Source organism: Trichoderma ghanense (assembly GCF_004382785.1).
Source record: "Trichoderma ghanense strain CCMA-1212 chromosome Unknown scaffold_5, whole genome shotgun sequence".
NCBI classification, from domain to species: domain Eukaryota; kingdom Fungi; phylum Ascomycota; class Sordariomycetes; order Hypocreales; family Hypocreaceae; genus Trichoderma; species Trichoderma ghanense.
Window position 1 is genome coordinate 1,132,621 of NW_027395668.1, and position 25,622 is coordinate 1,158,242.

The 25,622-nt window shown below is 54.2% G+C and overlaps 12 protein-coding genes across 12 annotated transcripts; 7 read left to right on the top strand and 5 right to left on the bottom strand.

Annotated features, from left to right (window-relative positions):
* Positions 1-383: 383 nt before the first annotated feature.
* CCMA1212_005349 (uncharacterized protein) lies at positions 384-1,935 on the bottom strand (the record flags this gene model as incomplete). Its single annotated transcript, XM_073702611.1, has 4 exons — positions 384-589; positions 694-1,114; positions 1,212-1,764; positions 1,931-1,935. 4 exons carry the CDS (start codon positions 1,933-1,935, stop codon positions 384-386), a joined length of 1,185 nt encoding a protein of 394 aa, XP_073558786.1.
* Positions 1,936-2,302: 367 nt separating this feature from the next.
* On the bottom strand, positions 2,303-5,944 carry CCMA1212_005350 (putative di- and tripeptidase DUG2; the record flags this gene model as incomplete). Its single annotated transcript, XM_073702612.1, has 3 exons — positions 2,303-3,985; positions 4,055-5,085; positions 5,863-5,944. The coding sequence occupies 3 exons, from the start codon at positions 5,942-5,944 to the stop codon at positions 2,303-2,305; spliced, it is 2,796 nt and encodes a 931-aa protein (XP_073558937.1).
* Positions 5,945-7,020: 1,076 nt separating this feature from the next.
* Positions 7,021-7,700, top strand: CCMA1212_005351 (uncharacterized protein; the record flags this gene model as incomplete). Its single annotated transcript, XM_073702613.1, has 2 exons — positions 7,021-7,266; positions 7,359-7,700. The coding sequence occupies 2 exons, from the start codon at positions 7,021-7,023 to the stop codon at positions 7,698-7,700; spliced, it is 588 nt and encodes a 195-aa protein (XP_073559103.1).
* Positions 7,701-8,854: 1,154 nt separating this feature from the next.
* CCMA1212_005352 (uncharacterized protein) lies at positions 8,855-10,384 on the top strand (the record flags this gene model as incomplete). The annotated part of the gene is made up of 1 exon (XM_073702614.1): positions 8,855-10,384. The coding sequence occupies one exon, from the start codon at positions 8,855-8,857 to the stop codon at positions 10,382-10,384; it is 1,530 nt and encodes a 509-aa protein (XP_073559102.1).
* A 122-nt stretch (positions 10,385-10,506) lies between these two features.
* Positions 10,507-10,818, top strand: CCMA1212_005353 (uncharacterized protein; the record flags this gene model as incomplete). Its single annotated transcript, XM_073702615.1, has 1 exon — positions 10,507-10,818. The coding sequence occupies one exon, from the start codon at positions 10,507-10,509 to the stop codon at positions 10,816-10,818; it is 312 nt and encodes a 103-aa protein (XP_073559101.1).
* CCMA1212_005354 (uncharacterized protein) lies at positions 10,552-11,391 on the bottom strand (the record flags this gene model as incomplete). The annotated part of the gene is made up of 3 exons (XM_073702616.1): positions 10,552-10,707; positions 10,866-10,961; positions 11,158-11,391. The coding sequence occupies 3 exons, from the start codon at positions 11,389-11,391 to the stop codon at positions 10,552-10,554; spliced, it is 486 nt and encodes a 161-aa protein (XP_073559100.1).
* A 754-nt stretch (positions 11,392-12,145) lies between these two features.
* On the top strand, positions 12,146-12,634 carry CCMA1212_005355 (uncharacterized protein; the record flags this gene model as incomplete). Its single annotated transcript, XM_073702617.1, has 1 exon — positions 12,146-12,634. One exon carries the CDS (start codon positions 12,146-12,148, stop codon positions 12,632-12,634), a length of 489 nt encoding a protein of 162 aa, XP_073559099.1.
* Positions 12,635-13,931: 1,297 nt separating this feature from the next.
* CCMA1212_005356 (uncharacterized protein) lies at positions 13,932-15,368 on the top strand (the record flags this gene model as incomplete). Its single annotated transcript, XM_073702618.1, has 1 exon — positions 13,932-15,368. The coding sequence occupies one exon, from the start codon at positions 13,932-13,934 to the stop codon at positions 15,366-15,368; it is 1,437 nt and encodes a 478-aa protein (XP_073558936.1).
* A 543-nt stretch (positions 15,369-15,911) lies between these two features.
* Positions 15,912-16,783, bottom strand: CCMA1212_005357 (U1 snRNP-associated protein usp106; the record flags this gene model as incomplete). Its single annotated transcript, XM_073702619.1, has 2 exons — positions 16,423-16,783; positions 15,912-16,361 (listed from the first exon to the last, which is right to left on the bottom strand). Exons 1-2 carry the CDS (start codon positions 16,777-16,779, stop codon positions 15,912-15,914), a joined length of 807 nt encoding a protein of 268 aa, XP_073559098.1. The 5' UTR covers positions 16,780-16,783.
* A 414-nt stretch (positions 16,784-17,197) lies between these two features.
* CCMA1212_005358 (GPI transamidase component GPI16) lies at positions 17,198-19,059 on the top strand (the record flags this gene model as incomplete). Its single annotated transcript, XM_073702620.1, has 2 exons — positions 17,198-17,948; positions 18,002-19,059. The coding sequence occupies 2 exons, from the start codon at positions 17,198-17,200 to the stop codon at positions 19,057-19,059; spliced, it is 1,809 nt and encodes a 602-aa protein (XP_073559097.1).
* A 303-nt stretch (positions 19,060-19,362) lies between these two features.
* CCMA1212_005359 (Extracellular metalloproteinase mep) lies at positions 19,363-21,443 on the bottom strand (the record flags this gene model as incomplete). Its single annotated transcript, XM_073702621.1, has 3 exons — positions 19,363-19,967; positions 20,067-21,015; positions 21,075-21,443. 3 exons carry the CDS (start codon positions 21,441-21,443, stop codon positions 19,363-19,365), a joined length of 1,923 nt encoding a protein of 640 aa, XP_073558935.1.
* A 118-nt stretch (positions 21,444-21,561) lies between these two features.
* On the top strand, positions 21,562-22,056 carry CCMA1212_005360 (uncharacterized protein; the record flags this gene model as incomplete). The annotated part of the gene is made up of 1 exon (XM_073702622.1): positions 21,562-22,056. The coding sequence occupies one exon, from the start codon at positions 21,562-21,564 to the stop codon at positions 22,054-22,056; it is 495 nt and encodes a 164-aa protein (XP_073558819.1).
* Positions 22,057-25,622: the final 3,566 nt, after the last annotated feature.

Here is a 25,622-nt window from a genome sequence, read left to right on the forward strand (position 1 = left end):
GGCGGAGGTGGCGACCATGCACCGAGTTGAAGCGGAGTTGGAGTGTAGTAGAAGGTGAAGCTGTACTCAGGCTTGTAGCAATACCAGAGGCTGTTGGGTAATGATTATTCCACATCTATCTAGGTACTATATTGCCCTCATTGATGTAAACCCATGATGTGCCGTGCTCAACTACTAGACTCTAGATTCTTGCAGAGAAAGAAAATCTAAATACCCTTTGAAGTAATGAAGTGTAAATTCTTCCAAAAAAAAAAAAAAAAAAAAAAAAAAGGAGAAATACTGAGCTCGAAACTTTGGCCCATGACAAAACCACAGGTAGATAGACCCTCGTTCTTAATACTAAATGTCCCCAACTCTCAACAAGTGCTCAACCGTAACCCCCCTCACTCAAACGTCACCCGAATCACCTGTATATGGTTATTATTCGTAAACGCAATCGTCAACGTCCTCCCCGTCTCATCCAGATACGGATACGCAACTCCCGCATACACAAACCCCCCAGCAATCGGCTCAGCCGTGTAAACCTCGCGATCCTCGCTCCACGGGCCTTCCACCTTGTCTGCCGTTCTCAACGCCACCTTGGGTCCATCTGGTTTCTCCATCAGTCAAGTCTCATATCAACAAGTAACCAACCCGTGCTCTCAGCCATCGCCCAGATAAGAACAAAGAAGCAATGTAAGAAAAGGGACTCACTCAGATGAACATAGATATAGCACTTGAACCACTCACTAAACACAACCTGCCCCTGTCCAACCCCCCACATCACCGCACTCTCCGCATCATGCTCCTCCCCCCTCAAAACCTCCCTCCGCCACCCCTTCCTCCTCCCCCACCAGTACTCGTACTTGTCCAGCTCAAATGCCTCCTTGGCCTTGACCCGCGCCTGGTACACGTACTCCGTCATGGGCCACTCCGTGACCGTCTTGGGCGGATGGCCCCAGACGTAAATGTAGTCGCTGTTGACGTCCCGATAGGCGGCAATGTCGCCGTATTTGGCCATCGTAGAGCAGTCCCACCACCAGCCGTGCTCGCCGAGGCGTTGCGTGACGGTGGGCGCGTCGTTGATGAGTTGGACGCGGGCGATGCCTGCATGGCGGTAGTTTTCATTGTCGTTCTATCATGATACTCGTCAGTTGTCCATTCCACCAAGCATCATCTCATCCACTTCCTCTATCCATCTCATCACGATCATAATCATTATAAAAACTCACAATCAAATAATACACCGCCCCAACACCTTCATCCCCATCAACCTCCACCAAACTCGTCCCCCCAAACCCCGTCTCAATCCTCTCCCCCCACCGCTCCTCCCACGGCGTAAACTGCCCCGGATGCGCCACCGGCTCGTCCCCGTTCAAATGGCAGTCCCTCACCACCAGCGGATCATCCGCCGTCAGCGCCGCCACCGAGTTGCGCACCATGCCGTGGAAGCCCTCCGGATCCGGGTCCGCGTCCGGGTCCGTCACGCCCGGGCTGCTCCAGAGCGTGTCGCCGTAGACGCCGTACCATTTGCCGCCGATGTGGCCCGCGAAGCCCAGGTCGCGCCGGTGCGAGCTGTTGAGGGAGCGCTGCTCGCCGAGATATTCGACGGAGAAGGCGGTGATGGGGTTGGTGCCGGCGGGCTGGGTGTTGTCGATGCCTGACCAGCGGTGGGATGGAGGTTGAGCTTGAGCTGCTGGGGTTGAATCGTCACTCTTCTTTGCGGTGAGATTTTGTAACAGTTTCTTGAAGCCGCTCATGATGATGGAAAATTGCTGTTGAAGACTGAAGATTCAATACAAGTGGAATCCGATCTAACGGCCTCAGCAAAGGCAGCTCCAGAATCACAGTAGACAGTTCAAGTGAAGAATTAGAAATGATTCCGTCAAAAGTATCGAAATAAAGAGGTTGAAGATTGGGAGATTCATAATCTCTCCCCCACACAACCGACGTCATTAGTGACCGATCCAGGAACCAAAAGGACAATCAATCGGCTGGCATGTGAAGTGGAGGCTGGCAGGGCTTAGACTGTTGGGTCAAACAGGGGAGCATCCGGAGAGCTGGGCGCTTAAGTGAGATAATCGAGGCCTTCACCTCTGATATTGGACATTGACTCGTATCAAATCGATAATGGTCTATTTTCGGGGGTATCTACCAAGGCACTGCTATGCTCCGTCCGATCGTCTATCTTGTCATGACTAGGAAAATACATCGTGATGAGAAACAATAACAGTGCGACAATGAACAAAACAAATCCATCTGACAAAAAACACCCGTCCCCAACCTCGCAAACCATGCAGCGGACAAACCGAAGAAAGAAGAGTTAAAGCCGCACAAATACCTTGCCGAAAATCTCCCTGGCCTTGACCAGGTTGATGAGGCTCATCCGCTCATTGTCCAAGTGCGCCGCGTCACTCGCCCGTCCGCAGGGCAGATGGGCCGCTGGCGCTCCAAACTCCTTCTCGAGGAAGCGGATGGCTGGGATAGAGCCGCCTTCGCGGATGTAGAGCGGCTTCTTCGGCTTGCCCGTGGATACCGATGATCCCTCACTCGGCGCTTTCTTGTCACCGTCCTCCTCTGAGCACGAGTCCTGAGCGGCTCCGGAGCTCGTCTCAAAGCGTTCAGGCCAGGCCTCCACAACGGCAGTGCACAAGGTGCGGAAAATGTAGTTTGTCGGGTCGCCCAGCCACGGCTCGGCCTTGTTGTCGATGCGAATCTTCAGCTTGTTCTCCGAGTTGAGGCTCTCAAACTCTCGTTGCAGGAAGAGGGTCAGCGCCATGCCCACCACGTTCACCTCCTGTCCTGGCACCAGGCGCATGCTGAGGTGCGCACTGGCGTGGCTGCTCACCAGGCTCCCGTCAGGTCCCGACACATTGTACTTGTGAATCGTCAGGTTTGGCTCCCGCCACCTCGCCAGAAGCGACCTTTTGATTTCTGCCTCTGAGGCAGCCTCTGGGCTTCGACGCACCAAAATCGACGCAATGTCATCGTAGCGAGCCTCTTCCTCTGGTGTCACTGGTGGGATGCCGTCGTAGAAGCCAGGGATCGTGACTCGATTGCCACGGCCCTTGAGCCTGGACAGCACCGTCGTGAGGTCTGAGAGGGGCTCGTCGTTGATGTAGGATCCGTCCACGCCAGAATGCGTATCAGGACGCGATGAGTCGACGCAGACGGTGGCGTGCAGGACGCCGCGCAGCCCATAGGTCAGGCAGGGAACCTCGTCGTCCAACCAGTAGCTGTTGGCCAGCAGGATATAGTCCACAGAGCCAATGCGTTCCTTGTTTCTCTGCACCGCCTGCTCAAAGCCCCTGGAGCCGGACTCTTCCTCTCCCTCAATCAGGAAGATGACGTCGTTCTCGAGCTTTTGCGCCTGCATCAAGTCCGTCACGGCGAACAAGGCAGCGAGGATAGGGCCCTTGTTGTCGCTGACGCCTCGTCCGTAGAGGAAGCCGTTGGTTCCTCGGACGGTAAACGGATCGGCTGTCCATTTGCTCTTTTCGCTGCCGGCGGGCACCACGTCGTAATGTCCGTAGAAGAGAATTCGCTTTCTAGTGTCGGCGGACTCCTTCTTTCCAGAAAACTTGGCCAGCACGACGGGATTGTGCGAGTCGCCCGTGCTGAGCATCTCGACATATCCGCCCATGCGCTTAAACAGTGCACCAAGATACGTGGCTCCTTTGCGGCAGTCTTCGGCAAACTCGGGCCGGGATGAGATGGTCTTGTATGAGACGAATTCGTTGAGGGCAGACAGGAGGACATCATCTTCAGTCGGGCTTTTGGAGTCTGCCGCAGATTCTGCTTCGTCCTTGATGTTCCATACACAGATGTCGTTGTCGTTGGCCCCTGTGATGTAGTATCGTTCATTCTTGTACGTTGAGCAAGCCGATGCCAGTATCTTGGTCTTTTCCTTGCCATTGTGCGCCTTCCATTTGTTGAGACACTGGTATTTCTGAGCCACATTCCTCGAGACGTGCTGGTATTTTCCATAGTGTGCCGTGCTGAATTTCTGTATAGTACAAGTCAGTGATTGTCAATGAGAAAGGGGGAGAGTATTTTCTAGAGGGAAAAAGCTTACACTGGCCCAGCCGTCGGCAGAGGTGGTCCAAAGATAACCCCAGCCCATCTGGAGAGACATGATGTCGTGGTTCTGCGCCTTGATTACCCTCAGTCTCTGAGCAGTGTCCAGGTCCCAGAGCTCAACAATGCCGCCCAGCTTCCCGGCATACAGAAAGGAGCCGTCCAGCGCCAGAGACAGCACCGACTCGGCATCGTCAGTGCCAAGGCACATAATTTCTTGCAGACCGTTGTGCTGGGGATTGCTCGAATCGCTTCTGCCCGGCTTGCCGAGGCACCAGAGCTTGATCGTGCCGTCTCCGCCGCCCGAGATCAGCACCTCGTCGTCTGGATTCACCTCGACAGTCGGACCCTTTGCGATGAGCATGCAGTAGACGTATCCGTAGTGGGCAAACTTGCGAACCGAGCCGCTGTCGATTTCGAGGACGGTGTCGGCTCGGGGGATCAAACCCCATTTGTCTTCGCTTCGCCTCGGGGTGCTCGTTCCGCCAACGGCCTTGGAGTCGAAGAACCGATGGCTTCTGCGGTCGGGATGTCGCTGCGAGTCGGGCGTCGCCTTTGTGGTCGGATCACTCAGCGTCACCCACTGGATCGTCATGTTTTGTGCGCCAATGTAGAGCGTGTCGTGTTGCTCGCTGTAAGCGGTCGAGAAGATGTCGCCGACGTCGTGGTTGCCGTAGATCTCGAAGAGGCGGACCATGGTCCGAGGGTCCCAGACGTTGATGATGGGATCGCAGGCGCTGGAGAAGAGGTATTTGCCGTCGGAAGACAGCGAGAGCGACATGACGCTCCGCTTGTGCGCCTGGACCTGCTGGACCTGGTGGAAGGTGGACAGCGACCAGACGACAATCTCGCCGTCCTGGGTTCCGGCATAGATGGAGTCGTGCTGGGGGCTGACGGCGAGGGCGAGGACGCTGCTGCTGTGCTTGAGGCTGTGAAGCAGCTCCGGCTGGGACTGTGCGCAATCGGACGCCTCGAGGGCTGGAAGAACTGCCATGGCTGCCGAATCAGCCATGATGGAAGGCATCGCGGCTGTGGTTAGAGGTTAGAAAAGGAACGGAAGTCTTGTAGGACTGAGGCCGGAGCTGGAATCGGCAATGCTGGCGGGGCACGCGAGAGGATGCTGCAAATCATAGCATGGAAGGAGGAGAGGAGAGGAAAGGAGAGGAAGAGAGAGAGAGAGAGAGGATTTCAATGGATGGCAGGACTGAGTCAAGATGCGATCTGAAGTTCGACGAAATGCTCAGATGAAAAGGAAGGGAAAAAAAAAAAAGGAAGAGGAAGCGCGCGAGGACCGCAAGCTGGTCGCTGCTGGAGACGAAAAACGAGTCTCTGCTATTGTTGCTGAGGTGGGGCCAATGACTCTGACAATGACGTGCTTAGCGCGGTATCGGCGCCATCTCAGCGAACTTACAGGAGGGGGGAAAGGTGCTGAGACCCCTGGAGCCGGAGCTGGAGCTGGGGCTGAAGTTTGAACCATGTCAGGGATCGACCAGCCTTTGGTGTGTGCGATCTTCCATATCGATTCGATATCATGGATTCGATCCTTCGATCCTTCTTCCTTTCGTCTTATTGCTATTCAGAGCCTCTCCTCGAGCGGCCTCGCAGCAGTTTGGAGTCTCGTCGATATGGGATGCGGGCAGCACAGTGCCTGACTGTATCCGGATCTCACGACTCGTACTCACCTCTGCCTCCTGCTGATTCAAAATTCGACACTGTGTCTCTCCTCGCCACTCCATGTCACCATCGCCAGCATCGCTCATGATGGCCGGTGTGGAATGTGATGCACGGGGTTTCAACTTGACTTACCAATCATATTGACAGCCTGCTTCTTCTCCTCCTCCTTTGCCGCAATCTCGTCGCACTTGAGACATCCTGTGGCCTGCTCCATCTTCTCCATCTCGTCAGACTCGTCTCTCTCTCTCTACACCCAGAGAGCTCTGATTTCGTACTGTTGTCGTACAAGTCGCAACGATGGTCTGTTGTGGTTGACTGAGAGAAAGGTAAGTTACGGAGAGGCAGATCAGAAGAAGCCCGTGCTTCATCGAAGGAGTATTTATCCTCGACAGATGACAGCGTCTATTGTTCTACTGTTCATGTTTCTTGCCTCATCTCAACGTTCTCGTAATCACCCGACTGCTGCTTACCTCCATGTTCATCTGAATTGCCGTGAGCTGACGCCCGAGGTTGAACAATAGAATGAGAGCTGTCTGCGGCTTTGTTCACCATTTCCAATAATATCTGGGGGAATCTTGCTCGATATGCAGTTGCGAGAACAAAGCATGGCTCAACGCAAGGGGCGGATCCAGGCACAGCTGAACAGAGACAAAAGAAATGCTGTTTCCTGTCACACCCGCGTCCCTTTCATCTTCAACTCGTGCGTATCGCAGACGGATTTGCCACAACCTCTGAACTGCGAATGACGCTTGAGATGATTGCATGCGTTCATCCGATATTTACGTTCAGCATGAACGCAAGGCTGGATCCCGTGAAGCTTCAATCCACTTGGGTCAATACAAGGCCATCCCTTATCGATCCTCGAATTTCGACTCAGTATCAAAGAAGCAACAATAACCGCTCACGTACGTTGGACTGGGTTCCTTCTTGTTCGCCTACTGCTTCTTCTCCAGGCTCTCTGCCACAAGTCATCGTGCTAACAGAGCATCACACAGCTTCCAGTGAAGTGAACATGTTTTATGTTGCAGAATCGTCGACCAACTAGAGCACAGGGAGTCGAAAAATTATGCCAGCGAGGCAACCACGGGTGAGATTTCGAGGCGGTGAGAAGTGCTTCAAGCTTCTTCAAGATGCAAGAAATCGGAGGAATATGACGAAGGAACAGACTCGACACGATATAAGAAGTTCTTTTTCGATTTGCAAAAGAGCAAATTCGAGAAACAGACCCCTATAATCGAATCCACCAGCTTTGAAATTCGCATCATTCGAGGGCTGTAGCATTGAACAAAGATGCGTACCAAGTCCCTCCTCATCGACCTCCTGGGCCTTGCAAGCCTCGCCACCGCAGACAACTACTTCACCATTGCCCTCTACGCGCCCAACAATGGCATGCTCCATGGCAAAATCGTCAACGCTCGAGACAGGTCCTTCGTTGCTGGGGTTCCAACTCCCAGCACTCGCTGTGGCCTCGACGACGCTGCGCAGTGTCCAGCCGGCGACGTCACCTTCGTCACCAGCGAACACGCCGTTGGTCTGGTCCCTCTTTACTCTTTGAACATGCCCAAATGTTCCTTTTTCGGACGGCGAGCAGAACAATACGCTAACATGTTACGTGCATGTATGTCCAGTCTGCGGTTTCCGGCGGCCAGTTCATCTACGTCGCCCCAGATGTCTCCATCAGCTATCCCTCTGCTCACTCGACACGGCACCCTCCCGGCGCCCAGACTGGCGGCTTCCCCTCACTTCCCGCCTCTTTTCATCACAGCGAAGCGGTAAATGTGCCCAATTGGCGGTCTAGAGACGGCACATCTGGCTTGTGGCCGTGCCCCGTTGCCGCTGGGGCGCCCATTGCTTACCAGGCGGTGCTCAAAGCGTCGACTGCGCAATTCAACGGAGGCGGAGGCCTTGCTGTTGACGGTATCCCCATTCAGCCAGCTGGGAGTCCCTTTGGGGCGTGGGGAAACACCTGAGGCTTTTCTTTGGCAGAAATGCCATGCCACGCATGAATATCGAAGCGCTTTGTCGGTCTTCGTAGTCTGTGCGTGATTGCTCTGAGCACACGCTGCCGCCGATGCTTATGCAGTCTTTTGGTGATATCCCGGTCCTAAATCACATGGGTCTATTGCTTTGACAGCCTATTCGACCATCTGAACCCGCTTGCAGCGCTACTCTTTGGCTAGACCCTTGCATGCAACCCCTGCAAATGACGTCTTTCCGTCATTGAAGCCTTTCCATCACATCGATCTATATCCATACATCACAGTTGACAGTGACTAGAAAACTCTGATGTCGATATAATTGATGCCCGAGTAAATGGATATGCCAGAACGTGTGCAACTCCCTTTTGATGATTGTAGAAACTGTGTTGGCGTGGTCTACGTGTACGCCTCAGCCATGCTGACACGCAACCTTACATGCACATATTACGTTCCAAACCAGGGGTTTTCCGTGTCTCTCGCTTCGTATAATACAAGATGTCATAAGTAACAGAAGTCGGTCTCAGCCTTCACCGGTCGGGCATCAACCTCGGTGGAATCTCCTCATCCCAGGTACTCGGCACAACCGAACCAACACCGCTTCTTTCGATATCCACCTGCACCAACCCTTGCCGCCGTGATAGTTTCCGTCTCCCTTGCAGCTCCGCCATCAGCCGCAAATCATTGACGTCCATCCATTCATGCCTTCAAACCCGATTCGAGCACACTCCCTCGAAACCTGGACCTTGATTGGAAAATTCTGTTGATCATGCAGCCCAAATGGGCACCACTCAAATGCATGGGTATGGTTTCCAGAGGTCGAAAAGCATTCATGTGATGCAAGCTGTAACGCGGACATGGAACCAATGAGGCATCTATCACGATAGCTTCGGGTTGGCACAGATAGGCTGGGTTGAGTCACTCGCCCCTTGCAGCTTACGACGTGGACACGAATGGATACAGTGATGTATTGTAAGACGGCAAGGTAAGGTAGAGCTGTTGAGGCCTCGTTGAGCCTAAAGCAAAATCGACTACGAGCCATTTCTGAATATAAATTGAACGCCAGACCTCTGTTTGATACACAAAGGAAAGTGATATACACCCAGAAACAAGTTGACACTTCAAAAGAAATCAAACTTCACCACAAAATGGGTGCACGCATCTCCATCTTATCTCGACGTCGGCGTCAGCGTCAGCGTCAGCGTCAACTATCCCATCACAAAACGGTAGACGACTCTTCTTTACCAGTGTCTCAGGACTCGAAGCACCCGTTCGAGCCTCCCTCTCCTCCTACATACGACCATCTGGATGCCGCCTCACAGGCGTTGATCTACCGACTCCTTGATGAACTCGACTCTGGAAGCTGGAAGCCTCTTCCCAGCGTCTCTGAAAAACCTCATGAGCCAAGCGAGAGAGCAGTCCGGGCCTATGTCAGCCAGATGCGAAACGGCCTTTCCGCTCTTCTCGGCTATGGCCCCATCTCACGAAACCAGAGCTGGTCTGATGCCCTGGCATATGCCCGTGCCGTGATCCAAGAGCCCACAGACTCTGTCCAGCGCTCAAAGGCAACATGGGCAAGATCATGCTCGTCCATCCACCGAGAACTCAAGACACGGTTCGGCCCAGCCGTGATATCAACAGCCATCCAAGGCTGCCAGCAACTGATAAAAGACCACTATGACGGAAAGCGACTCGCCGTGTCGCACGTCGACAAGAAGACGAGTTTCCGCGAGCATTTCCCCCTGTCGAAGCCCAGTATCTCACATTATCCCGCCAGCAGCCCTCTCGCAGTCGGAGCATACGAATGTGCTTTTCTGTCCTGCTCTTTGATTTCCTCCGCATGGTTGTCTCCTGAAGAAGCGATGAAATACGCGTCCATATGCCACTTGTCTGTCTGTGACGACTACTGGAGCTTCACCAGCACAGAAACAGAGGTGCGAGTCCGGCTGGTCGCCTTGGCGATGGGTGCTGCGTTCGAGTTTGGCGATGAAGCCGTCAACGTACTGGTCGACGGCACTGCGCTACAGGATGTTGGGTCGAGCAAAGAGGTTTCTCTACAGGCTGCCATGGCTTGGAGGGCGATTAACGGTGCTGCTACTGCGTATAACGGACATGTTCTCTCGGATGACTCTCTTGAGCAGGGGCTCGTTACGCCACAGATTATCATGGCAGTTCACGACATGTTTGATTGGAGAAGTGACCTCGCAGCGGGAAATCACGAAAATGGCTTCTGTGTTGCCTATGGACTTGGACTCAGCGATCCTTTTCACGACTATCTGGAAGCAATCCTGACTCTTGCTGCATCACATCCCAGGTCTGGGGCCTACGCAATCTCAGCCATTACACTTGCAAGCTTCACAGCCTGTCGCTACTCGTCCTACAAGTACTTTGAGGCCGACGTCGAGCTTCCAGCTCCCTGTCCAAGGTGCATCGAGCTTGTACGGAAAATAACAACCGAAGCAGGCTTTTCGTGGGCACCAAGGACGCCACCAGGTGGTCTTGAGGACGGAGAGCGTATAAGAAGGCGTTGCCAGTTGTGGGCAGATCGATACGAAGATCATGGCTTGATACAGGAGGGACTGAGTTGGTTTCAATACCTCGTCGAGACAGGCAAGGTACGCGTGTTGGATGCACTGGTCAAGATTCCCGCGGTGGATGAGGACGCAAATTGGGCTTGAGGCGAAGACTTTGCCTACGTAGGCAGATTCATTGTTAGACTAACTAAATTGCAATCATGCCGCAAAACCATTGTTCTCCTGATCCATAACGAAAGGAAAAAGAAGGAAAAAGAAAGACCGTGATGGACGATCGTTTCTGTCCAACGTATGAAGGAGTTGGACCGCCTTTAGACCAACGCCGCTCCCTCGTCGGCGTCATCGTCCTCGTCATCATCCTCATCCTCGTCGTCGTTCTCGTCCTCATCATCGTCCTCACTGTCTTCATCGGCCTCGACCTCATCGTCGGCCTCGTCCTCGTCGTCGACCTCAACCTCGTTCTCATCCTGATATTGGCTCATGTCCCGCTTGTAATACTTCTAGTAAACCTGCGAAACAGCGTTCACGGTACGCTCAGGATAATATCGTGCCTACAACCGACTTTGTTAGACAACTGAAATAGAAGCCTCATCGAGGGGAGTATCAGGGCGATCAACGGTCATACCTGAATGTCCGCGTAGGACATTCCTCCGCGGGTCAGAGCGATTACTCGGCGGATATCAGAGATCATCCACCGGGGCCGAGGCGGCCGACGGGCTCCCTATGAAAGGTCAGTGTCTCGTTGCCACGTTGTCAGAGTATCAGGGCTTGCTTGCCTGGGACTGGCTGCCCGAGGCCGAGGCCTCCTCGAAGGCAGCGGGACGGGAGTCGGGCAACGGCTTTCTGCCGCTTCGCAACGCTCGAGCTTGCCAGGGCTGAAGGGCTCCTTCGTCGGCCGGAGCTTCGCCAGTGGTTACCTTAGCGGTTTCCGGCGTTTTCTCTGCGCCGGTAGCCTCTTTCGTAGAGTTAGAGGCTTCCTGAACGGTAGGCTCTACTGTAGAGGTAGAGGCCTCCTGAGCGGGAAGCTGCTGGTCGCGACCTTCCTGATCATTGTTCTCACCGTTGGCCTCGGTGACGCTCGTTTGTGCCGGGGGCAGATCTTTCGATTCTTCGCCCGCTACTCCCTTTCCTTTGTCTGGATTGTTCGTCATTTTGGAAAAGCAGAAGGGGTCAACAAAGAGTAAACAGCTATCAACTGATGTGCGGAGGAAAGCTGTTGTGAAAGAGGGAGGTATCCGAGATGTGGTCGAAAGGTAAGAAAACCACAGACGGAAGTGGAAGAAGAAAGTTGTGGGCTAGAATTTCTGGCCGCACAATAAATAGTTTTCAAAAGTGAGCAGCTGGTGAATCGACTGGCAGGACTGCACGCGTCTGGCAGTCGTCAGGGTCGATTGGTGCTTTTGGAAGCGAGCGTTTTCAGATCTTCTAGGGCTTTCCGAAGGAGTCTACAACGGTACAAGCGAAGGAACGATGCAGCAACAATCTACGGACAATGAATATGATATTTCTGTCCCAATATGAAAAGCCTGAGTGAATGGTGTTGAACATTGTGGTGATGAAGGTTTTGGTGTTCAGGGGGGTGGGAGATGCTGCCTTGTACACTCGTCTATATTGACCGCAAAGGACTTTGAATTATTCTCGCACTTGTCTATTTTGATATTGTCAGACATAACCACCTAATACTCCCTTTTATTGTATCTCAAAACGTTGGTTATAGAATGCAAGAAAGGATGGAAGACCAGAGGCACATCACCATACAGTGGCACCTTGGCGGAATGGGGTGATACGCCCACCCCGCCCCTCGCTCACTCTTCTACAGTAATGCAACCCCATCTCCTCTTCTTGCTTCTCCCAACACGATTTCATCGATAATTCAAAACAAGCATCAATAAGACCGTGACAGCCATGAGTGCATCCGTGATCCTCGCACCAGGCCGTCCAGCGCCAGACTCAACCCCTCGAAAAGCCATTTTCCTCGCAGGCACAACCAGCTCTACAGGGGAGCCAGACTGGAGACAGACGCTGACAGACGCACTTTCACGTCTCCCCATCACGATATACAATCCCAAGCGAGACGACTGGGACGCTACCTGGAAAGAAGACTTTTCACATGCCCGATGGGCCGAACAAGTGCAGTGGGAACTCGAGATGCAAGACAAGGCGGACATTGTCGTCGTCTTTTTTCACGGAGTCAGCCCTGCACCAATCAGTCTGCTGGAGCTGGGCCTTTGCGTTCGGTCTGGGAGGGCGATCGTATGCGCTCTGGAGGGATATTCGAAGAGGGGGAACGTGGAGGCTGTTTGCCGGCGGTACGGGGTGAAGCTTGTGAGCTCGGAGGATGGATTGAGGGATGCTGTTATCGAGAGGCTGAATGAACTGCAGATTGATGTTTGACGTGTTCACTGTTGGTGTCTCGTCATGGCTAGGAGAGACGATTTAGTGACATCAAATATATATGTGAAACATGTGAAACGATTCCAGCAATGGGATATCTTGAGGATTCCTTGGCTTGATGGTGCTGATCTTGCAGTGAGCCCTGTGAACAGCAAGCCATCATCGGTAGTTCGAACCCTTGTGCCAGAATCAAAGATCCATACTCAGCATAAGCTGCTCTGACATATGCTTTTCCGTCTTTCTCCTTTCCATCTTTCCCCTTTCCGTCTTTCTTCTATTGGTCCGTCTCCTCTGATTATCTCGGCCCAGACATTGTCCCAATTGTTTCTGTCTGGGTTCTCTTCTTCCCTTCCGTCATGGCTCGAGGGTGTGCAAGGAGCTGGGGGGCGGGTGATCAAGAAGCAGGCCCGCGCAGGCGCTCCGTAGCCAGTGTCACTCTCCATGAGCATTTTGAAGACGTCTTGCAAATTACCCCCTTATAGGAGGCCAGGCTACCAGGCCTCCCATAGTCACGAGTTGTCTACGTTGCAAGCATGTATGAGGTGGACGTTGGATTCTGGGGCAGATAAGGTTCGAGATGTTGATCAAAAAGAGAACAGAGGCGTAAAGCCCAGATATTGATTCGGTTGATAGCGCCTCGCGAATTCGGTAATATCAAACTTGACTTTTGTGAGGCTTGCTAGCCTCGGAGGTAAATTGAAGCCATCGTGAGTTTGGTTAGGGCAAGTGACAGCCGTTATTCGTTCAAGACCATGCACCGCTACCACACAAATAACAGAAAACATAATTTTGCTCTCAAATATAATAAAAGATTCTTCGATATTCATCATTAAATCAAACGGCACGGCATCAGAAAACTCAGCCAGATCTCACCAGATTTCAAGTCAACATGATTGAAGCTCCTCGTTGCCATGGCAAGCCACTGCGCCACAGCAGCCTCGCTTGTGCCACTGGTTCCTCTCTTAGAGGTGCAGGAGCGGCCGGCAGCTGAGCCCCACACCCCACATGCGCTCTTGTGGCGGGGCTTTTTGGGCAAGTGCGAAGCAAGAGCAAGAGGCATCGGCTTTTGACTTTTGGCTTTAAGCGCCTTTTGTCGCATCTGGTCCCTTTGTCTCTCGAATAAATAGAGGCCGTCAGCCTCGTTTCTGCCCTCTTTATCTGGCCCATCACTCTCTCTGCTACACATTCTTGCTCGAATATCGCTTCACCGTTATTATTGATATCTCGCTCAACTTCACTCGCTTTTTGCTATACAAATCTTGCTACATCCTCATCTGCTACCTAATATTACGACACAATGGAGGACCAGTTCGGAGGTCGCACAGACGACGATCTGTTCTACGACGACTTCGAGCCCGTCGAGTCTGAGCCTGTCCTGATACAGGAAGAGCAGCACTACTACCAGCCCGAGCCTGTTGCTTCGCCCGTGCCAGCTTCAGTGCCAGCAGCTGCTCCAGCGCCGGCTCCTGCGCAGCAACCCTCTCCACAGCCTGTGGCAACACCTCAGCAGAGCCGAACCCCTCCGTCCTCGAAAGCGTCGCCCGCACCAGCTGCCAAGAACAAGAAGCCGCTGCGTCCTGCCGGAGGCCTTTCGTCCTCCCGCTTCGCCGACAAGCCTGCTCAGAAACCGGCGCCTGCTCCTGCTCCTGCTTCCGCTCCCGCTCCCGCAAAAGCGGCTACCCAACCCCCGAAACCAGCTCCTGCACCAGCTGCCAATGGGTCTACCGGCCAGGCTCCCGAGGAGGCGCCTGCGCAGACCTCCGGTCCCCCTTCCAACGCGGGCAGTGGCCCTAGAGAAAAACCTCGACGCTCGTCACCATCGCAAAACACCGCCGCCAACGCCGAGGTGCGCGCCAAGTCTGGCTCCAACCCGCGCCAAAAGCTTACCGAGGACGAGCTCGCCGCCAAGATGGAGAAGATGAAGCTTCTGTCAGCGGAGAAGGCGCGCAAGTTTGAGATGGCGGAACAGGACGAGAAGCAGCACGCAGAGGCATACGCACGAGGCATGGAGGAGGCGCGCAAGAGGAGAGCCGAGGAAGCAGAGCGGCGCAAGCGTGGCGAAGAGGAAAGGCGCAAGCTGGAGGACGAACGAGCCAAGAATAGGGAGCGGAAGCTCAAGGCCATGAACATCAAGGATGGCAGCTGGGATGAAGGCAAGGAGGCGCTGGCTGAAGAAGAGGCCAGGCGAGGCTTCCGCGGTGCAAACGGCGGCATCAGAGGGGCCAAGAGCCGTGGTGGCCTGAGCGGAAGTCGATTCGCCGAGGCGCCAGCAGATGTCGACCGTTTCTTGGACGACCGCCATCGCGGCAGAGGGCGAGGAGATCGTGGTAGAGGTGCACACGGCGGCGCCAACGGCAACGGTAGAGGTCGAGGCCGAGGTCGCGGCTCATACGACGGCCCAGTCGGCGAATCCCGCCCGGCAAAACAGCAAATCCCTGCTGCCGACGACTTTCCTTCTCTGCCCTCTGATAACGCTCAGGCGAAAGCAGCTCCTGAGCAGAAGAACAATGCCGAGGCAAAGCCTACCATGGCACAAGCAGCGGCAGCCCCCGCCAAATCAAAGCCCTCCGAGGCCCAACCGAAGCCTACCATGGCGCAGGCAGCGGCAGCGGCAACTCCTCCTCCCCTGCCCTTGCCTCTCGTCGTGACTGGAGGCAAGTGGGACGATGAAATGGAAGCCCTAGACGCTTTGAACCAAGCTCAAGCTCAGAGCAAGGCCGAGGCTAAATCATAGTGTGGCCGCCAGCTTCCAGGCCGAAATGGGAATGCTACTGGTACGGAAAAGGGGGGCGGTTGGTTTGGTTTTCTCTCTGGTGACTTTTTGTCCAGGTCTTGGCTTGAAATGCTTGGAATCGGTTTGTGCTCTTGATGGAGGGTTGGATATACGACGATATGACAGGTTTGGAAAATGGGGAACTGCAACAGAAGACGAGAGAATGTGCTTGTTTTTGGATCAAGCGATATCACGAGGTCCTGTTGGTTATTGTTACGATTAGTCCGGGTTAGTTTCACGAGTCTTTGCTACTCGCAGCGTAATATACCTATAGAAGCGTCTTCTGCGTCGCCCCCGATTGCACCCGTGATGAGCAGCTAGAAGAGTGTAAAGGGGGTATACAACTCCGTATTCCGAATCCTATATATACGTCTTTTCTGGTCCAAATATTGAGAAACTGCACAGACAAAGATGCCCTGATTACCATCCATGTAAATAATGTTCCCTGACGCCAAGCTGCAATGCAATGCAAAGAAAAAAGAATCCACATCTCCCAAACGCGCTTTACCACCCGCCGCGATACCCCCTCCCCCTTCCACTCCTATACCCCCCAGGGCCCCTAGGTCCCCTCGGCCCTCCACCAGGACCATCGTCGTCCAGCGCGGGCCTCGACCGGCCCTTCATCTCCTTGGGAAACGCGTCGTACGTCTTCCTCATCTGCGCGTATCCCAGATGCATCTTTCCGTAAAAGTGGTCCGCCAGCCGGCGGTCGTTGTCGAGCCTGCTGAGGTAGGCGCCGCAGACGTCGCACACCTGCAGCTTCTGGTGGCCCGAGGGGCCGGACGTGTCGGAGAGGGCCTTGAGCTCCTTTTCGCGCTCGGCCTTTTGCTGGCCGGCCTGGCGGACGCGGAAGAGCTCGTCCATGGCGCGGGAGACTTCGCCCATGGAGCCGAGGATTTCGACTTCGAGGAGGCCGTTGTTGATGGATGCCGTGAGGTCTGATATGGTTTTGAGCTGCGTTTGATCACGGTTAGCTTCACAGCCTTTGGAGTTGAGGGATGCAAGGGCAGCTCACCAATGCATTCGTCTGCCGAATCTCGTCGGGCGTCTTCTCCAGCCTCCTCTGCGCCGCATCGATCCGCCGGTTGCACTCGTCAATGTACTTTTGCAGGTCGCGCATGTAGTCGTACTCGAACCCGTACTTTTGCTTCTCGCGCTCCGGCAGCGCCTCGTACTCGGCCTTGAGGCTCTCGGCGTGCACCTTGGGGCAAGGGCCAATGTCCTGCTTGGTGTTTGTGAAGAGGTCGTGCGGACACGTGCCGACGATGTAGGAGCGGCAGACCTTGGGGTCGTTGAGCGAGAGCTGGGCGGCGCGGGAGGACGACGACGCGCCCATGAGCTGCTCGAGCAGCTTTCTCTGTTCGGCGGCCATGGCGCTACGGATTTGGGGGTTGTTGAGGAGAGTGAGTAGAGGGCTTGATGGAAGATGGGCGCTGATGGGTTGGATGTAATTTTTTGGGATTGAAGATGAGAGAGATGACGGATTGACAGTGTGGCTGGTGCTTTGCATCCGCTAAAGACGTGCAGCTGTGGGGGACGTTCCAGGCCTAAAGCCGTCGCTGGCCAGTGGAGGAGAGGCGAGACAGTTCTGCCAATCCCGGTCGACTGTGGCGCTTTTGTTCAGGCAACTGTGGCTAGTGTTCGGTACGTATCGAATGACAAGGGCCCTCTTCCAGCTCCAATCTGGCAATATCACGACCTTTAACACCTGATCGCCCAGAGATGTGAATCTCGCCTGAACCGCGCCGGCGACCCTCACTCTCTTTTCTCTCCTTTCTGTGCTCTTCACAATGCGCAGCCTGTTGTCATTACTGTTATTGATCGTCCCCAGCGTCCTGGTCTCTGCCGCCGACTACCATGAGCAGCTGAACCTCCGGCCACTGCCTCTCTCGGCGCTCCTCGCGAGCTTCAACTTCCGAGCCAACACGTCCCTTGCCGACTTTGAGGCGCACAACTTTCGACTCTTTCCACGATCGCTGGGCCAGATTCTACAATATGCGGGCACGCGAGAGCTTCATTTGAGATTCACGCTGGGACGATGGGATGCAGAGAGCTGGGGGACTCGGCCCTGGGACGGAACGAGGGAGGGCGGCACCGGAGTGGAACTATGGGCGTGGCTGGACGCTGAGACGGACGAGGAGGCGGACGAAAAGTGGTTGACGCTGACCAATGCGCTGTCTGGGCTGTTCTGCGCCAGCCTAAACTTCATTGATGGGACCAGGACGATCCGACCTGTTTTGTCGTTCCAACCCGAGGGCGACCATCCGAATTCGACGCTGCAGAGCACGAGGCTGTTACATGGAGTGCTGCCGCATGAGGTGGTGTGCACGGAGAATCTGACGCCCTTCTTGAAGATGTTGCCGTGCAAGGGCAAGGCTGGAATCGCGAGCTTACTGGATGGACACAAGCTGTTTGATGCCTCGTTCCAGAGCATGGCCATCGATGTGCGACCCATCTGCCCCTCGGAGGGAGAGTGTGTTTTGCAACTCGAGCAGACGGTTGACATGGTCCTGGACGTTGATCGATCCAAGCGGCCTCATGGTATGGATTGAGTGGCCCTCATCATAGCAGACCATCACTAACACGGCTTCTAGATAACCCTATCCCAAGACCTCCCCCAGGCCATGATCTGATTTGCGATATTACAAAGCCCTACCACGAGCCAGGCGACTCTTGCTATCCGGTAGACCACCTGCGCGGCCAGGACTGGACGCTGTCGCAAATCTTTGGGCGGACAATGAAAGGCACCTGTCCCCTGACCGATGCTGAGGTTCCCCCAGTCTGTGTTCATATCCCGCCCACTCGCGACATCTTTGCTTCAGAAGGTGCCCATGAAATCAAGTATTCCAACGACGATTCGTTACGGTGCTATAAAATCGAGCAAGATCAAGAATTCACACTCATCCTGACCAAGACCGAGTCTTCTGGTGGAGAAGTCGCCCCCCTTGGCATTGTCAAGCCGGAAACGCCTGTGCTTTACGCTGAACGAAGCTTCACCGGGCACGGGCAGGAACACGGCGGCGTGCAGGCCATCCTGACGAACCCGGGCGACGACCCGGTTGAATTTGTGTATATGGAATCTCTTCCCTGGTTCATGCGCGTCTACCTGCACACGCTCTCTGCCCGCATCTCGGCGTCGTCACCCAACGTCAACACATCGTCTGCCGACATCATCAAGGAGATTTACTACCGCCCTGCTCTCGATCGCGCCCGCGGCACGCAGCTCGAGCTCCTCGTCAGCATCCCCCCTCACTGCACCGTCTTTCTCACCTACGACTTTGAAAAGTCCATCCTGCGATACACGGAATATCCACCCGACGCAAACCGTGGCTTCGACGTCGCTGCCGCTGTCATTACGACCCTGGAGCCCAAGGTCATGAACATTCGCACCACCAGCTTGCTGCTCTATCTGCCCACGCCCGACTTTAGCATGCCGTACAACGTCATCATCTTTACATCAACAACCATTGCGCTGGCATTTGGAGGCCTGTACAACATCCTCGTCAGGCGCATGGTCGGGGCGAATGAGGCGCCTCGAGCAGCCTTTAAGGACAAGTTTGTGGGCTTCATTGAGAAGCTGAAGAAGAAGAGAGCGGCGGCGTCTGCGGGGGGAAGTGCAAAGCCTGCTGCGGCAAATACAGAGGCAAAGTGATGTTTTCCGTTTTACTCGTGGTTAGAATTGCGTTCAAAGGGATAATAAAGAGCATTTAGACTGGATTCTTGGAAATTTTGACATCACAGAATAGCGGTACAAGGAATCTTGCTTTCTTTCATCTTCATTTTACTGTTTTGGTTTGGAAAGGTAGCGAGCTACCTATCTGCTTACACGTGAAGGGAACAGGAGACGAATCATCACCACTGATATCCAACTTCGAGCAGGTCTCATCGTGTTTCTCGCATCCGCTCTCTCCAATCCTCACTTATTCAAAGCCAATTCTCCTCCATGGAGAACCATTTAGCAGACACCAGAGGGGATGGTGAAGCTCTCCGTGCGGGAAGAAGACGAGTATTTAGCACCAGACCCCAGACCACGCTTCGCAAAGGCAGTCCACAGCTCGCACACGTTCTCGCCGCCAGTCAGGGCACGATCGGCATCGATAATGGCATCCCGCGCGGAGACGAAAGTAGGCGTGCAGGGCTGCAGGGCGAGGCCGTTGAGGACGAGCTTGAGGGCGAGGAACTTGCCGTCGGTGGGCACGCCCTGGCTGTCGAACGTCGGGAACTCGGCGTCGTTCTTGCCGTGCTTGTCGATGAGGTTCCAGAGGACCTCGTAGAGGACGGTGGCCCAGGTGGTGCCGGCGGAGTGGACCTCGTTCTGGGAGTTGACAGACTTGTAGGTCAGCGGGTTGGTGGTCAGGCTGGTCGAGTACGGGTACTGGCGGATGCCGACCGGGTTGTTGTCGGCCCAGGCGCCCATGGGGTAGTCGGTCGAGCGGGTGTCGGAGGGCTTGAGGCGGATGGCCGTGGCGTAGAAGTCGCCCCAGCCCTCGCCCATGCCGCCGGCCTCGACGCCGGACAGGCAGCCCGAGTTGGCGGGGCCGCCGGTGAGACGGGTGGACACTGTTGGTGTGAGGGTCAGTGACGGAGAAGAAAAAGCAGGGTGGTGGAATAAAGGGGGAGGGGTTGGAAAAAAGGGGGGAAGGGGATCATTGGACTCACATCCATGGGTAAACTCGTGAATGACAATGCCCTCCTCCAGAGATCCGTCACGGCGAGGCGTCGACGCGGTCCAGATATACATCCTCATGCGGCCGTTGCTGCCGTCGGCCGGGGTGGCAAAGTTGGCATTGTTGGTGCCGGAGCCGTCCTGGGCGTTGAGGATGACAAAGTCGTTGCCCTTGCCGCCCTTGCCGTTGTTGTTGGCCTGGAAGTTGCCCGCGGCCTCGGTGAAGCCGAGGAGGTAGAGCAGGTCGTGGTACTTGTTGGCGGTGTAGAAGAGCTGGGTGACGGAGAAGTCGCGGTAGTCGACGGGGTTGGTCTGGCTCAGCGAGAAGGGGTACTCAAAGGCCCGGGACGGGCTGCTGGGGCGGTAGTTGTTGAGGTAGTCGTTGCCGCCCGAGGGGTTGACCTGGGCGATGGCGTTGTTGCCGCGGGTGGTGGTGTAGTTGGTCGTGCCGTCGCCGAGCCAGGTGAAGGGGGAGGCGTCGATGCGCCAGGGGTCGGTGAAGGTCTTGCGGTCGCCCTCGGACGGGTCGTTGACGCCAAAGGGGTAGACCTCGAACGTGGCGAAGTCGGCGACGTAGTCGACCACGCCGTGGACCTCCTGGTTGGTGGCGGCGTCGACGTACGTGAGCAGCCAGTTGTCGACGACGTCGGTCTCGACGCGCCAGGTGAGCGAGAGGGTGCCGTCGCCCTTGACGAGGTACACCAGGCGGGCCTCGGGGTCGCTGACGGCTCCCGAGGTGCCCTTGAGTGTGTACTTCTCGGTGCCCTCCTGGGGCTCGGCGGTGGCGCCGTCGGCCTTGACGGGGAGACCCAGGATGTCGACGGCGCCCTTGAGAGCCTCGGTGGGTTCGGAAAAGGCGCGCTTGGTCAGGGGGCTCACGGTGGGGAGCTTGCCGGCAAAGAAGCTGTTGCCGTGGGAGAAGACTCTGCCATCTCGGCCAATCTGAACTTAAGATGTAAGCACCTGTTCACTTCGTTTCCCGTTTGTTCATGTCAACTCACGTTGACTTTAAAGTCAGCATTGTCAATGTCGATGCCGTGGACAGTCTGCTTGAAGTGGACATGGCCAACGCCGTCGATATCAAGGTAGTGGTCGTCAACCACGCGGAACTCGGCGTGAGGAGCAAGTCTCTTGACAGCTCGGGTAGCAGTGGCTACGTAGTCACGCTTGAAGTCCACAGACTGGATAGAAGCCTCGTCTTCGACATCGACGTGAGTTGATGGAGTGTAGTCCGAAAGGCTGGGCAAGTGATACTTGCTGATGTCGATGCCGCGCCTGACCAGGTCGGAGCCGGACTCGGGGTGCTTGGCGGGATGGGCGTGCACGTTGGCAGCCAGGCCGGTGAGGCCGAGGAGGATGGCAGACTTCATGGCGTTAACGGTGGAGAGGCGATCAGGGGGGGGAAACAAGCTCGGGAGGCACCAGAGTGAGGATCGAGTGATTGATCTTGTCAAACCTGCTCTCTCATTCTTTCGACGGTGAGGATCCATGAGGCCCTTTTATGCTGGTGGACTCGACGATATCTCGAACTTCATGAGAACGCCGTACGGGATACGCATCTTTGAGCTTCCCTTTCAGACCGCAAACGCCGGATGCTACACTCTCGATAGCCAAGTGGAAACATTTTTCACCTCAACCAGAACCCGCGGCATTAAGGCATCACGATATACCGCCGAATTCGCAATCACGCCAATAAACAAGACAAACCGAACAAAGAGGAAGGTCCTCCTCAACGCCAAAAAAAAAGCTCCTCTTGAGAACTTTTGCAGCTACGAAGAATCTGCATTCGCCAAGCCCCTTGAGCCGCACAAAAAGCCCAACGCCAATGACACGCAACTGTTCATGCGTGTCCGCAAGAAGCAGGCCGGTGGGGGGGAGCAAACGAGCAGCAGCGAAGACGGAATATCACCCACGGCATTTGCCAATCGCAAAAAAAAAGGACGGGTGCCCTTATCGAAGGACGGCGATCACTATACCAACTGAGAGTCACTTCGCCGTGGAGGGGACTTGAACGAGAGAGCCGCGGGCGATGTAACTGCGGTCCATCTCCACGCCATGGATGCCGTTACGGACAGAAGTTCGTCACCTGCTTCCTGCAACCAAACGGATCCCCTCATTGACCTTCAAAGTGCTCTATAGGATCCTGAATCCTGATAGTGGGTATATGCCGAGCTGTTCAACGGCTCTGATCAGCACCTCTGCACTATCCAGCTTCTTTCTCAGGCCTAGGCTCTTTATCCCACAACCCCTCACAACTCGTCGGACAATTATACCCTCGGAGAAGAGATAGAAGCGGCCAACCTTAAAACAAAGGCACATGTTAAGCTTATCGACAAAGTGGGCGCTCTCTCCACGGCCTGCGGCATGAAAAAAAAACCTCGTCTTGATTCCTCCTCTTGCTCTCTTAGGATAAGGGTAGTTTCGCTAATGGACGTACCCGCATTATCTCTGTCCTCGTGAGAAAAGAGAACAAGGGAGGAAAAAGGCCATGAAAGTGACTCTAAGCGCGCGGCGTTTGTGTGCGGTCGAGATTGGGTTGTAATGCTAATCAATAGCGACCTGCCAGATCGGGGAGGGGATTCCGGGGTTGCGTTCCGATCGGCTGCGATGATGCCATTCGCCGAGTTGTAAGTTGAGAGAGGGGATAAATGTTTTTATTGTGAGTGCTGGGGTTTCAAGCAGGTTTTCTTTCCTTTTTTTTTTTTTCACCCCCTTTTTCGCTCCGAGGAAAAGATGCTCAAGTTGCTCTTTTTCTACTTTAAATGTGAGGGTCTCTGTGGGGATATGTGTATAATTATCTAGTCCATAGACGATTATTGAATTAACGACTGCTCATCTTGTTCATGAGACTCTTCCTAAACGAGTCTATATCTTGAGACAGATGACTGTATAACTACGGATGCTTAGCCTGCCAGCATAGATAGATAGCAATCGCGCAACACGTCCCAATGAACTCATCTAGGAACATAGGGGAGAGGGGGGGTGATCGGATACCCAAGGGTACGGCGATATGAATTGACCCGATTTGAGCACACCTCGTTGAATGACACCGTTCCACTATCCATATCAGACATATATATCCATCAAATACCAAGCTTGGGATCTCGCAGTGTGTTGTCCTGATGTTACACATTGTGAGGGGGGGGATGCAACCCATCGGCATAAGATTTGTTCTTTCTGATGGTATGAAGGGTTGATGATACAGCACAGCACAGCACAGTGTAGGGGCGTCTCACCACGGCTTGTATAGTGCGACTACCTTGGGGATTCGTTATTTAGGATGCGAATGTGTAAGGACTTAATTATATTATTAATGAGGCCGAATTGATGGGAGCCCCATTGAGATAATTGAATGCTACAATGATGTAGTAGGATTTGCATATTGATCAATCGTGTTGTTGTCCACGGGGAGATGCCGCAGCCGCATAGGAAACAACAACTCATCCGATTAGCGGAGATCTATCAAAGATGAAAATTTCTCAGCTGGTGTTAAGAGGCAAAAAAAGATGACAAGACTATGGAAAATAATTTGTACTGATTTGGCAGACGGGATGGAATGAAGGCGAGGTCCCGGTATTTCTGCGGTTTCTAGGGTAGCATACGGATGAAGTCTACGAAAGACGAGCACGAGGCTCAGCTATCGTGGGCAGGACCGGTGCTCTGGATGCGAATGCATCATTTCAACTTTGCATAAGGTAGGACTCCCACAGGTTGCAGTGCATCATGATGGAGAGGGGACCAGAATTGTTCCAACTCGTAGACCAGCATCGATATACGGCTACCTACTTTCTCGATAAGTCAAGATGAGGCTGGCTCAACTGCGACCTCAAGTGCTCACTCATCTCAAGCCTGCAATCTATCAACATCCCATAATTCGGGCTGCATCCTAAATGTGCGCATGATATCTTGAGCAAGTTGAACAGGGTCACTATGACCACTTACAGTCTCTCTCACGCTGGGTGTTTTCATCTCAGCTGGTCTTACACATGCAGACTATCCGTCATTCTACTCACCTAACCAGCCATTGATGCTAATTGGAGATCACTTTATTGAGAAGAATGTTCGTCAATGTTGGAAAATAGGCACCACGTAGGGGGCGAATGGCCGGAAACGGCCAACGTCCAAAGTGGCGCATCTGAGGAAGCTGGAACGGGAATGGCCAATGATGAAGATATTCAGCTTCCCATATACTTGGCCTGAATGGCCACTTTTCAAAGGATGGATGAGATGACTGACTGATTCTTGCAGTGACTGTCCAGATCGAGCGGCTCGTCCAACATCGGCGAGTTCGTCATGAATTTGCCCTGAGGAAGAAAGCTGATAAAATGTGTCAGTACGCGGATGCTGTGGCCCGAAGAGGTCCGAATTATGATGGCCTCCCACTTTGACTTCATATCATGGTGAGCAAACTTCTCGGTCTGTGGCCGCATCTATGAGGCAGATTAATTGTAGTAGCTCATCATCATACCAGCAGCTCAAAGATGGAAATCCCCGAGCACCAGCTGAGAGGTGACAGCTCCGGACGGATCGGAAAACGCCAGTAAACATCGAGACTTACATCATCTCATCAGTCATCGACAGACATCGACAGGGCCGCAAAACAGCCTTTCATCACATCCAACATCAAAGGCGCTTCTATTTATACATTTCGGATTTCAACGGCTCACATGCTTGTAGTAACCGAAGAGCACTCCAGGTTAGCGTCCGCATTCGGCCTGGTGATCTTCTCAGCTCAAGCCAGAGAAAAAAGTGAGGCGACATGGCCTTGCTGACTGAGAATGTTCCGCCGGAAACGGCCAAAGTCCTCATGAGAACATGATCTGGAACCTGCCCGAACGTTGAATTGGCGTAAGGTTTGAGTTTTGCCTCGGCGGCACCTTGAATACCCTGTCCAGCCACGTCAACGCCACGTCAGGTCATTGGCTACGACGAGCCCAGCAAAGAATCCGAAGAAGCTCTGAGGAAAAGCACAAGAGGGAAACACGAGCAGCTCGAGGATTGGCCCGATGGAGTTCCACATTCCCGAGCTTCCCTCTTTATCCGCTACAGTAGGTAGACACCATACTGGATCCCCCGTAGATTGAATCATGCCTCATCGGCAAGCCGGAAGGTGAGGACCTGCGCTAGTGTCGAGCAGATCGTGTAAGATCGGCACCGCCTGAACAAATCTCCATCAATCGTTTGCCTGTCGATGGGGATTCCGATCCGCTAAAAGTGACGCTCCTTCAATAGAATGACCCAGTTGCAACTCAGCTGCATCATCAATGGTCCACCTCATCGAAGATGCAACGGTTGAAACGCGGCTGGATATTGTTCACAAAGGAATCATCGATGGAAGCATCCTCCAGGAAACGGGAGCAAGGATGATTGATTGCGAGGCTCTTGTCCATTGAGGCGCTCCTGTACTATTGAGGCGACCAAAGCACTAGAAGAGTGATCGATTGAGACATGACGCCTCAGCCCATCTTCGGCTGAGAGCGATGCAAATTCCGCCTCGTGTTCGATTTAACCGGAAACCTTCTTTCGCTGGCCGTTTGGCTGCCCGTCGT